General features: G+C 51.5%; 4 protein-coding genes across 5 annotated transcripts; all 4 read left to right on the top strand.

Moving 5' to 3' along the window:
- Positions 1-30: 30 nt before the first annotated feature.
- Positions 31-1,427, top strand: LOC100832688. The gene is made up of 2 exons (XM_010240410.3): positions 31-144; positions 453-1,427. Exons 1-2 carry the CDS (start codon positions 31-33, stop codon positions 1,197-1,199), a joined length of 861 nt encoding a protein of 286 aa, XP_010238712.2. The 3' UTR covers positions 1,200-1,427.
- Positions 1,428-2,665: 1,238 nt separating this feature from the next.
- On the top strand, positions 2,666-7,322 carry LOC100832372 (probable purple acid phosphatase 20). 2 transcript variants are annotated; one of them, XM_003576996.3, is made up of 2 exons: positions 2,666-3,110; positions 5,932-7,322. In XM_003576996.3, the coding sequence occupies exons 1-2, from the start codon at positions 2,928-2,930 to the stop codon at positions 7,129-7,131; spliced, it is 1,383 nt and encodes a 460-aa protein (XP_003577044.2). In that variant the 5' UTR covers positions 2,666-2,927; the 3' UTR covers positions 7,132-7,322. The 2 variants fall into 2 exon arrangements, with proteins under 2 accessions (XP_003577044.2, XP_010238710.1); XM_010240408.2 differs by lacking the exon at positions 2,666-3,110 and adding an exon at positions 5,073-5,846.
- Positions 7,323-7,782: 460 nt separating this feature from the next.
- LOC100832074 (putative F-box protein At1g65770) lies at positions 7,783-9,185 on the top strand (the record flags this gene model as incomplete). The annotated part of the gene is given in 2 exon segments (XM_024454668.1): positions 7,783-8,442; positions 8,444-9,185. Coding segments are annotated over 2 exon segments (1,242 nt in total), but the record flags the coding sequence as incomplete, so codon positions are not given.
- Positions 9,186-9,339: 154 nt separating this feature from the next.
- LOC100845134 (sialyltransferase-like protein 2) lies at positions 9,340-12,451 on the top strand. Its single transcript, XM_014902758.2, has 2 exons — positions 9,340-12,090; positions 12,125-12,451. Exon 1 carries the CDS (start codon positions 10,800-10,802, stop codon positions 12,021-12,023), a length of 1,224 nt encoding a protein of 407 aa, XP_014758244.1. The 5' UTR covers positions 9,340-10,799; the 3' UTR covers positions 12,024-12,090; positions 12,125-12,451.
- Positions 12,452-12,487: the final 36 nt, after the last annotated feature.

Below are 12,487 nucleotides of genomic sequence, written 5' to 3'. Positions count from 1 at the left end.
GCTTCCGTGGCAACGGAGGAGCGGAGGTCGATGGTGATGGATACCGGAATATTACTAGATGCTGTTTGGGAGGCTGAAAAATCATTGAGGTGGCAAGCAATCGTGTTACACAATCTTGCTTCAAAGGAATTAATGTGGACAACTGTATGTGTTTTCTCTTTGCTAAATACAGTAGGTTGTTTGATTTGTAACAGTTTCACAAAGAATGTTGTACTTATACATCTGAAATATATAATTTAGCTCACTGAAGTAAAGGAAAACGACTACATCCAAAATACGTACGGAAGAATGTGCCCAAAATGCAGAAGACTCTTTTTTTTTGCGGGTAAATGCAGAAAAGACTCTGACAGGGAAGTTCTTTACTCCGTACATGAATGGGTAGTATCATACTTTCTGTTCGTAGACGATTTTTATCCAAGCACACAATTTTGAATCTTTGATGGGTCAATTAGTTGTCACGACCCACTTGCATCGGTACGTCCGTATTATACTGGAAGTCGGCACGTCGCAGGACAACAAATACAGGCCTGGTTTCCTGCTCTGATTGCAATTGCGTCAACAGGCCCACGGCCCACGGCCCACGACTCGATTCGCCTTCTCCTCTTCACCGCCGCTGGCCGGTTCTGCGCCGACCACACAAGCCGCCTCCCAATCTTATACGACGGTGGCATGGTGTGCCGAGTGCCGACCCAATCCAGGAACCACCGATGGCTGACCCCAGCTGGTCCGACCTGCCGGCCGACGTGCTCGCCACCGTCCTCGGCGAGCTCGAGTTCCCGGACCTCTTCCGCTCCGCCGCCGCCGCCTGCACCACCTGGCGCGCCGCCGCCCGCGCCCTCCTCCGCCTCGGCATCTACAACCGCTCCCAATCCCCCTGCCTCTTCTACACCGCCGCCGCCGCCGCCGGCACCCGCGCCGCCGAGCTCTTCAGCCTCGCCGACAAAACCACCTACAAGGCAGTGCGTCTCCCGGACCCTCCCATCGAGGAGCGCAACATCGTCGGCTCCTCGCACGGGTGGCTCGTCACCGCCGACGCCCGCTCCGAGCTCCTCCTCCTCAACCCGGCCACCGGCGACCAGATCGATCTGCCGCCCGTGTCCACCGTCGAGCAGGTGACCCCCGTCTTCAACCACGCCGGGGAACTCAGGTACCACCTTTACTTCTACGACGCCGCTCTCCCCAGATCAAGGAGCCGATGAGCCGCAAGGCTATGCCGTGCACGAGCTCCGGGACGCCCTGTATCTCAAGGTCGTGTTATCCTGCGACCCTTCGCAACCCCTTTCACCGGCAGCTCTCATTCGCGAGGGTGGGCGACGAGATGTGGCATTGGGCCACGACCTCGTTCCATGATTCGCAGTACTCTGACTGCATATTTCATGAAGGCGCGTTCTACGCCATGAACTCCCGCGGTGGGATCCATCGACACACCATCGAAGGTTCTTGCGCCACGCGCGATGTGATCTTGAAAGACGTGTCACCGTTCGTCGCACGTAACTACATTTCCCGGAGCTCGACAGGCGACGTGTTGCAAATATGGAGGATGACGAACGGCAATCGGGAAACAGCTTGTATTCAAATATACAAGGTCGATTTTGACAAGCAAAAAATCGCGGGTATGCGTACCTTGGGGGATGATGCATTGTTCATCGGGCATAACTATACATGTTGTGTTTCCACAAAGGATTGCCCAATGCTGCTGCCAAACCATGTATATTTTACTGAGGATGATGGGTACCGGCTATATGATAGGAAGGATAATCGCCGGAGTGTTGAACATATAGTTTGGAGGATAAACATGTCAATGATGTGGTCTCTCCTCAACACTGGTTAAATCAGCCAGTTCCCGTTTGGATCACTCCATGTTTTACTAAGATCCACGGATAGGTATGAGGTATTACACGTAGTAGCTACTTTTGTTTTGTTGCTTATCAATTTTTGAACTGGTACGTTATGGCATCTTCATTATCTTTGTTGCCGATGAAATAATTCAGTGTTTATTCTACATTCTTCAAGAAATTTGATACTATGTCGAAGATATTAGAGGCGGCCAGAACAGGGGTTGTTTTATATGCCTCTACAGTAGCATGGAAATTAAGGACGTATTTTCATTTTGCAGTGGTAAAATATCCTGCTTTAATTGTCAGTGGTAATTAGGCTATGGACCTGGCTGTGCTAAATGACAAGCAAATAATTTCCTGTCTTATCTAGTTTAGATAAATTTGGTTCTGGCTACCCGCATCTCATTATTCTCGTTTGGCAACCAGAGGCAGCCAGCCAGCGAGGAACACACAGCTTGTAAAACTCTGCTACGAGACGGGCATATGCCGCTGTTGTCGATGCAGATATTCTCTGCAGCCGACGATGTATGACAGGGCCATGCATGTAGCCCCTCCCATTCTAAATTCTTGACTCAAATTTGTCTAAATATGAATGTATCTATTCTTAAAAAAAATCAAATACATATATTATTTCGATAACAATTTAGAATCGGAGAAATCACGTAGCAATACGTGCGCGTTGCTACTACAACTACAGCGAACCGCCGCCCTCGCCACAACGCCACGTCACCGGCGACCCCGAACACGCGCGAACCGCCCAACCGAAGAACACGGCCTCGCATCGCATTTTTTGGCATCCCCACGGGCCCGGCGATCAAACAAACCGGAACACCCTTGCGACACTGGTCGCCCAAAATTGACTCAGCACGGTCAGATTCCTACCTGCATCGTCCAAAACTGGCTTCATTCGTCGATCCGTTCAATAAATTCCAGTCCATCCACGGCCGCCCGCCGTTATTGCCGCCCCCCGAGCAGCCAGCCGGCCAGCCACCCCGGTCGTATTATATACTCGCCCGTCCTCACGGACCGCCTTCACATCTCCCCTGCTCTGTTCAGTCCCCTCATCTTCGTCGTCGTCGAAAGATCGCCATGGCGATGCCAATGGGGAAGAAGAAGAAGAAGATGGCGCTCTTGGCCCTCCTCGTGCTCGTCGTGGCCATGGTCCCGGCGGCGTGCCTCGCCGTGACGTCGCCGTACGTGCGGCCGGCGGCGAAGGCGACGCTCCCCCTTCTGCGCCGGGACGCCGACGCCGACGGCCAGACGCCGCAGCAGGTACGTACGCACCATCAGAGATGCTGTTTCGGTTTTGGCCCAAGATTTCTTCAGTGAACTCAGATTCTGAAAACGATCGACACGGACGGCGTGATCATCGAAGCCATTTTTACAGTCCAAATTCTAGGAATATCATTATGTCACACCAGTCGAACCGCCTGCTTTTCCCTCTCCTTTTTTTTTGGGGAGTTTCGATTGAGTGTTCGCCACATGAGTCAGTCCAACCGCCTGCTTTCCTGACCGCCGCTTGCCGTTCCTCGTGACCATGGATTATAATACTCGGAAAGTGCGAAAGTAGGAAGGAATCATGCCTTGTTTGTCCCTAGGATACCTGCAAACGAAGAATTTGGTTGGATACTTGGATCGCTCTCTTGTTTATCGTTTCTGACGATCGATGTCGGCATACGCGCGGTTTGGCCTAGGAGCCCATGATTAGTAGGGAGTAGTATTTTATTTGTTGGTACTCCTACTAATCGGCTATATCTTTTACGGAGTAGTTTAATGTTCGCTCGATCTTGGGGTGCAATTGATCATCAGCATTTTGATTAGAACTTTTAGTGCTGGAATTGATGATGACAATCTTCAGCCGTACCTCATGATGTCTTGCCTCTTTTCCTATTGGAAACCGAAAATGGATACGAGTGCTTGATTGCCAAACTTCTGTTTGGCCAGTGTGTGAAGACAGACTATCGTCCGAGTGCTCTACTGTTTGGCAAGGACACCTACGCTACAATCATAAAACACGCTTTCAAATGTTCACACTTGCATTAAATGTAATGCTAGTGTAGTAGAGATGGGAAATAGTAGTAGATCCACCGTCCATCCGTTCTTGTAAAGTCTGAAACAGAAAACCCAATCAATGGTCCCTTTTGTTTACTGATACGGGGGGGATCAAACAGCATCATTTTTCACAGACAGCCAAATGCAAATTGCTAATGTTAGCAAGGATTTTCTCAAAAAAAAAATGTTAGCGAGGAGTATCGTTCTGAAATTGATGCACATTTGCCGCGCATTTGCCGCATTCGAACTTTCAGATATAGAAAGAAATCTTGCTGAAGAGTCGGGACTCGTACCAAGGGGCTGTTTGGATTGTGCCCCATTTAGCCCTACCAAAATATTGGCATGACCAAATCAAAGGCATGGGCAAAATATTGACAAGATGTGGGTGTTTGGATTGTAGCCACAATGAAGTCAAAATTTTGGCAAAATCATTGGCTTTCATTTGGTTTCAAGCCAAATAACTTGCCAAATATTTGGAAATTGGTTTAGTTAAAGAATTTGAACATCATAGTCAATATTACACTGTCATATATCACATAACACAAGTATAAAAAAACAAAATTAAATAAGACACGTACATACTGGCTCAATAATACCATTGCAAGCAAGTGCTGCTAGAACTTCAGAACATCGATACATACATTAGCCTGTAAATATTCAGACATCACATCTAGCCATGATACAAAATCAAGTTCATATGCTAACGAACTCACTGTATTGTGCTTGCAATCAGGACAAATGGCAAAGAAAATATATCAATCAATCAAGCACTGTACTGTATTACTTGAAGGAGTGGCATACATGTGATCTATGAAGATGAACAATTAGCGAGTTGGTACTAGATACTTTAGATCTAGCAAATAGGACTGACATTGAAGTAGATTCCTACCTAAAAGAATCAACAGCAAGCAAATCACACCACAGGAAAAGGAGAGCAAGGTATGTCCGAGGGGAATCTTGAGCTCTGACCCAGGAGTGCGGCTTGAATCCTTGGAGAGACGGGGAAGAAAGGTCGACGGGTGGCTGCCGGAGCAGCGATCCGTGCGGCTTGAATCCTTGGAGAGACGGGGAAGAAAGGTCGACGGGTGGCTGCCGGAGCAGCGATCCGTGCGGCTTGAATCCTTGGAGAGACGAGGAAGAAAGGTAGACGGTTGGCCGCCGGAGCAGCGCTCGCTCACACCGCGGCCGGTGACGGCTACGGATCTGAAGCACAGCTTTATACATCGAGGAGAAACTCGCGTGTGATTTGGTCATCAATTTGTTGGCGAACAATTTCCGCGCCTTCGCCACGTTGGCGAGAAATGCACGAGGGCGCGCCCGAGGTTGGCAAGGCGAGCCAAAATAGGTAACGGACCAAACAGGGACCAAAAATCATGGGCATGACCAATTTATTGGTAAGGCCAGTTTTGGTAACGATCCAAACAGCCCCCAAATGTTAGTGGTGGCGTTGGATTTCCTTCCACTGCCTTCAGTCACAAACTGCAAGAGAAATTCTAACTAAAACCTCCAAATGTGGAATTCAGTGATGCTTCTTCCCTTTTTGCCTCTGAAGTATATGTACCGTTCAAATCTTTCCAACAGCCCCTATGTGTTCTGTCCGGTCCATTTGCAGCATAGCAGATAAGTCTTGGACGCTTCAGTTATACAGTCCCGTGGAGTTATATGTTTGCCATTTTCTGTAGAACTAAACATATGCCAACCATTGCGAAGTTTGGTCGATAGGACATGCATGGATTGTAGTGTACTAACTGAAGACAAGACAAACAACATATGACCACAAGCTTCTCCTCCTCTGAAAAATGTGCTTCTCTTTATTCAGACTCATTTAACATCACCCTTGATGTGGTTGAAACTTGTAGGAAATGTTTTTCTCACTGCTAAGCAAACATCAGCACATCTTTAAATGATTTTCAGCTGGAACAATTGGGAAATTAACAACGGTTCTGAAACATTACGGTTTGTCTTATGAATTTCAGTAGATTTGAAAAGGATTTGCATCAGTTTAGCTGTTTCATTGCCCATGTTTTGGTATAATTTCCAGGTGCACGTGTCAGCGGTCGGCCCTGACAAGATGAGGGTGACATGGATCACCGACGACGACGCGCCGGCAACAGTCGACTACGGCACAACTTCAGGTCAGTACACGTCCTCGGCGACCGGAACCACCACCACTTACTCCTACGTCCTCTACCACTCCGGCAACATCCACGAAGCCGTCATCGGGCCACTGAAGCCCAGCACGACGTACTACTACCGGTGCGGCGGCTCAGGCCCATCATCACGCGAGCTCTCCTTCCGGACGCCACCGTCAAGCCTCCCCTTCACCTTCGTCATCGCCGGCGACCTGGGCCAGACGGAGTGGACCAACTCGACGCTGGCCCACATCGCCGCCGCCGACTACGACATGCTGCTGTTCCCGGGGGACCTCTCGTACGCCGACACGTGGCAGCCGCGGTGGGACTCGTTCGGCCGGCTCGTGGAGCCGCTGGCGAGCTCGAGGCCATGGATGGTGACCCAGGGCAACCACGAGATCGAGAAGATCCCCGTCGTCGAGCGGACACCATTCATAGCCTACAACGCGCGTTGGCGGATGCCGTTCGACGTCTCCGGCGCCGGGTCCTCGGCTCCGGCTTCGGGGTCGAACCTCTACTACTCCTTCGATGTGGCCGGCGGCGCCGTGCACGTCATCATGCTGGGCTCCTACGCCGACTTCGGCACCGGGTCGCCGCAGCACGACTGGCTGCAGCGTGACCTCGCAGGGATCCACAACCGTGGCAATGGCAACGGCAAGGCGGCGCCGGCGTTCGTGGTGGCGCTGGTGCACGCGCCGTGGTACAACAGCAACGAGGCGCACCAGGGGGAAGGGGACGCCATGAGAGCTGCCATGGAGGACCTGCTCTACGGGGCGCGCGTGGACGCGGTGTTCGCCGGCCACGTGCACGCCTACGAGCGGTTCGCGCGCGTCCACGGCGGCGGCGACGGCGAGGAGGACCCCTGCGCGCCGGTGTACGTGACGATCGGCGACGGAGGGAACAGGGAAGGGCTCGCGGAGGACTTCGTGGAGCCGCAGCCCAAGGCGTCGGCGTTCCGGGAGGCGAGCTTCGGGCATGGCAGGCTGCAGGTGGTGAACGCGACGCACGCGCTGTGGGCGTGGCACCGGAACGACGATGACCAGCCTGTGGTGGCTGACCAGGTCTGGATTACCAGCCTCGCGTCCAACCCGGCTTGTAAGAAGAAATGATCGAATTTGCTGTAGTAGCTCTGGATTGAGGCTAATTAAACACGGTGATATATATTGCTGTATTGTCGCTGGTTGCTACTTGCTAGCTGGCTAGACTGTAATTCTTGTTGATCTCCGTCTCTCATGTAAATACCCGCACCATCTTTATTGGTTTAATGCGTGCCCTCAAAAAAATATTGGTTTAATGCGTTTGAAAAAGGCCCTGAAATCCAGCCCGCCGTTTCAGGCCATGTTTGTTTGGCCTTCTGTTTCAGTTTTTGATGCTTCTAGCAATTTCAAAACCATTTTTTCTGTTTAGAAACATGAAAAACACGTCCGGAAGTGCTTCTCAGTTTCATATGTAAATAAGAGAAATGTTTTTGAGATTGATAAAAGCACCAAAATCTGAAACAGGAGATCAAACAAAAAGGGTCTCGGATGACTGGACTGGAAGGCCCATAAGGACTTGCTGCGTAGAGGCCTGGTTTCCTACTCGGATTGCAACCGGCGCCACAGCCCACGACTCCCTCTGTCTTCCCTTCCGAGGTCGCTGGCCGTCTCGTCCCCAAATCGAAGCCGCCGACAATTCCGCTCCTACTCCGGGGGAAACTAGGGCATAAGCGGCGATACGAGCTCATCGCCGTCCTTTATTTCCAAGGAGCGCGTAGCTAAATCCCCTCCCCTGTCTGTCCAAATCTCTGCCCGTTGAAGGAGTCACCGCGGCCCGACCCCGACTGGTCCAGCCTGCCGGCGGATCTCCTTGCCAACGTTCTCGGTGAGCTAGAGTTCCCGGATCTCTTTCAGTCCGCCGTTGTCTGCACCACCTGGTGCGCCGCCGCCCGCGCCATCCGCCGCCTCGGCGTCTACAAGCGGTCCCAAACCCCCTGCCTCCTCTACACCACCGCCGAGCTCTTCAGCCTCGCCGACAAAAATACTTACAAGATGCGTCTCCCGGACCCTCCCATCGGGGAGCGCAACATCGTCGGTTCGTCGCACGGGTGGCTCGTCACCGCCGACGGCCGCTCCGAGCTCCTCCTCCTCAACCCCGTCACGGGCGAGCAGGTCGCGTTGCCGCCCGTGGCTACCGTCGAGCAGGTAAACCCCGTCTTTAATCAGGCCGGGGAACTCGAAAGGTATGACCTTTATTTCTACGACTCTACTCCTATAAGGGAAACTGAGGAGCCGCATGACCATGCTGTGGACGAGCTCCGGGATGCTCTGTATCTCAAGGTCGTGTTATCCTGCGATCCTTCGCAGGGGGATTGCATCGCTATGATGATTCACAATCCCTATAGGCAGCTCTCGTTTGCGAGGGTGGGCGACAATAAGTGGGCATTGGGTCACCTCCTCGGTCCAATCTTCAGAGTACTCTGATTGCATATTTCACGAAGGGGCATTCTACGCGATGAGTTTGCTTGGAGGGATCCATCGCTACACGATTGAAGGTTCTTGCGCCACCCTTGATGTAATTTTCAAAGACACGTCACCATTCATCGCACATAACACTTACATTTCCCGGACCTCGTCTGGCGAGGTGTTGCAAATATGGAGGTTGACGAGTTGCTCACGTGGTGAGCTTCATGATCTGGAAACAACTGGTATTGAAATATACAAAGTCGATTTTGACAAGCAAGAAATCGTCGATATGCATACCTTGGGGGATGATGCATTGTTCATGGGGCATAACTATACATGTTGTATTTCGACAAAGGATTACCCAATGCTGCTGCCAAACCATGTATATTTTACTGATGATGAGGAGTATTGGCTATATGATGGGAAGGATAAGCGCCGGGATGTTGGAATATATTGTTTGGAGGATAAACATGCCAATGATGTAGTCTCTCCTCAACACTGGTTAAATTGGCCAATTCCCGTATGGATCACTCCATGTTTTACTAAGATCCACAGATAGGTATGGAATTTCCCTGTCATACTTATCTTTGCTTGGTTTGTTCATATGTAAACCGATCCTGTATGATTGCTTGCTTATCTTTGTTGCTGAAGAAATATTTCTGAGTATTCAGTCCACATTCGTCCAACACTTCATACTATTTAAAAGATATGATTTACAATGACTGTTTCATTGCTTCATATGCACAGTAGGATACCTCTAATTTAAGAGGTGAAAAGGGTTATAAGGTCAAACGCAAATGTCGGTCTGGAATTAGAAATTGTCCTTTTATCTAATAATGTCACTGTCCCTTGCGTTAATCTGCACTTCTTTTAGAATACCACATCCTATACAAGGTTTGACTTCTATAGTAGCATGGAAATGATCTACTACCTTTACAATGTTTTATCTTTCAAACTTGTACGATTGCAGCAGATCATATATTTAGAAGTTGAGTTACTCCATCGGAATATCGGATTGCTTCACTGAAAACATAGTAGCTGCAAAAACCAACGAGGTGTTTGTAATTCTTTTGCGTTAACTGACCGAAGCTATCTGACACTAAAATAGTGCGGTCGGTGCTTTGCCTCTGTTGCGTGCAAAAAAAGGATGGCATCATAGTATCATTCAGTAACATCGTACGTATAGCAGCGCTGTTTTTCCGAAGCACTGGAGAGCTGAACAACGAGATTTTCCATCCGGAAACTTTCTTAAGGTGTTTATTCTGTTAGAATTAATCCTATCGATAGGTTGTTTGCTAACTTTTCTTGCTTTTCTTGGGGATTGGCTGAGCCTCTTTACATGTCTTTTCCTTACTGCCGAAGCTACTTTTTACCTATTACACTACGTTAAAGTACCTGTCAGTCTGATTTTAAGTCTGCGAGTCGAGAACGATTTTTCTCTCTCTCCAAGATCCTAACCCACAAAGTCGAATTCTCCACGTCATCTACGTGGACGACAAAACAATGCAATACGGATTACAATGAGTTGTATCTTAAACCACATTCACATGATTCGTGAGCCTACGTACAATGGTATACAAAGTTAAAGATGTCAGTTTGTGGCCCACGCCTGCCAGAAAGCCAAAGACATCTACATCTCTCTTCGCCGTATGGAATCATACTGCACCGTAATTTTTAGTTGGACAACCTATATAAGCGTTTTCTAAGAATTATGACCAAATTGCATATTCTACTCAATTTCAGTGACTAGACATGCATTTTGCTCTTCCAGATAGCAACAGACACACCGTAAGCTTGGCAGGCAACGGCTTGTTCAAGTTGCATAGTCATCTATAACCATCTTTCCAGCGCACCCAAGACAAGTTCTTGGATTGTTCAAGTTGCTTACCCCTTTTAAACCAACCGAAGGTAAGGAATAAGAGCCCTCTTAATTACGTCGATTGATCACAATGCATGTTGGAGTATGTACACTTACCCTTTAATCCCTTTCCATTGGTCGGTTCCGTTCTGCTAATCTAATCGACTCCCTCCCACTCTGTCTACTTTTGTAACGTTTTGAGTGCACCGTGGCCAAACTGCTCCTACAGCAACCGTCCACCTAACTAACCAAACCATCAAACTAACCACCCACCCAATGACACGTCGACCCCATCCCCGCTCCAGGCCCCACGAGTCGGTCACCTCGTCCAAACTACCCGATTCCCTTCTCACCGCTCGGCCCCAGCTGCTGCGTGCCCGCGTCCTCCCCTGCTTCTTCTCCCCCACCCCACTGACGCTCTCTCTCACCCACGCCTACTAATGGCTGCCGGATCTCGCCGCCCGCCCCGCCGGAGATGAAGCGCCGCCACCTCCCGCCGGCCCTGGCCCTCGTGCTTCTCTCCCTCTTATCTCTCTCCTTGCGTCGCCGCACGCCCCTCCAGCCCCCGCCCCCGCCGCCGCCGCCAATTCACGCCGCCAAGCCCGCGGCCGGCGACCCGCTCCTCCGCCGCCTCGCCGCGGCGGAAAGCGCGGGGTACTCGCAGCTCCTCGCCGACGCGGCCGCGCTCTTCGCCAACGGCTCCATCTCCACCTTCCCCAGCCTCGGCGGCCGCTACCGCCTCCTCTACCTCCGCCTCCCGCAAACCCCTGGGGGCCCGCCGCGGCCCAGGACAATCTCCCGCGCCCGCGTCCCCGCCGGCGCGCTCCCCTCCGACGACTCCCTCCTCGCCGCCTTCCGCGCCTCCCTCCGCTCCTTCCTCCTCTCCCACCGCCGCCTCCGCCGCGCCGGAGCCGGCAATGTGGCCGCCGTCATGACCGACCTCCCATTCACCAGCGCTCTCCTCGGCCCACGGACCACGAAAGCCCCGACCTGCGCCGTCGTGGGCAACAGCGGCGTCCTCCTGGGCTCGGGCCGCGGGGCCCAGATCGACGCGCACGGGCTCGTCATCCGCCTCAACAACGCCCGCATCGCCGGCTTCGGCCCCGACGTCGGCGCCAGGACATCCCTCTCCTTCGCCAACTCCAACATCCTCCACCTCTGCGCCTCCCATGCCGCCGCCACCGCCCCCGGCTGCGGCTGCCACCCCTATGGCGCCGCCGTGCCCATGGCCATGTACGTCTGCCAGCCGGCCCACCTCCTCGACGCCCTCATCTGCAACGCCACCGCCGGCGCCAATCCTTTCCGGCTCATCCTCACCGACCCCCGCCTCGACGCCCTCGCCGCCCGCATTGCCAAGTACTACTCGCTCCGCCGCTTCGTAACCTCGTCCTCCTCGTCCGCCGCTGCGGCGGCGGGCGGCTGGGCGAAGAAGCACGACGAGAGGTACTTCCACTACTCGTCGGGGCTGCAAGCGGTGGTAATGGCGCTCGGGCTGTGCGAGGAGGTGAGCCTGTTCGGGTTCGGGAAGCCGCCGGGGGCCAAGCACCATTACCACACCAACCAGAAGAAGGAGCTCGATTTGCACGACTACGAGGCCGAGTACGAGTTCTACGGTGACCTCCAGGACCGGCCGGAGACGGTGCCGTTCCTCGACGAGGCACATGGGTTCACCGTGCCGCCGGTCAGGCTGTACTGGTGAGGAACATGACTACATGAGGCTAATTAACCATGCGATGTTGTAATTTGTTGTTGTACACTTGATTGAGGCAAATGCCAATTTAGTTGTTACACTTGATTGAGGCAAATGCCAATTTAGTTGTTACACTTGATTGAGGCAAATGCCAATTTAGTCGAGATGGAATTGTACATTAGAGAGGGGCAAAGTCTCGCTGGAATTTGTGAGCAGAGTGTAGCTCAGTTTTGTGATCAGAAGTTCAGATGATTGGGATTTGTAAGCGCTTTGTTGTATGGGTATTTTTTTTACTCTGTGTGTAACATTTGTAGGGCTTGACTGATGGAAATGTCGATTTAGTCAAGACATGATTTTGCAAATTTTATAAGCAGGAATTGTAGCTCCGTTTTGTGATCAGAAGATTCAGAACATCAGATGATTGGAATTTGTAACCACTTGTTTGTGTGAGTATTCTTTTTTGCTTTTGTTGT

The sequence above is a fragment of the Brachypodium distachyon genome, chromosome 4 (assembly GCF_000005505.3).
Source record: "Brachypodium distachyon strain Bd21 chromosome 4, Brachypodium_distachyon_v3.0, whole genome shotgun sequence".
In the NCBI taxonomy this organism is placed as follows: domain Eukaryota; kingdom Viridiplantae; phylum Streptophyta; class Magnoliopsida; order Poales; family Poaceae; genus Brachypodium; species Brachypodium distachyon.
Note: the sequence above shows the minus strand (reverse complement) of the source record. Positions and strands in the feature narration are given on the sequence as shown.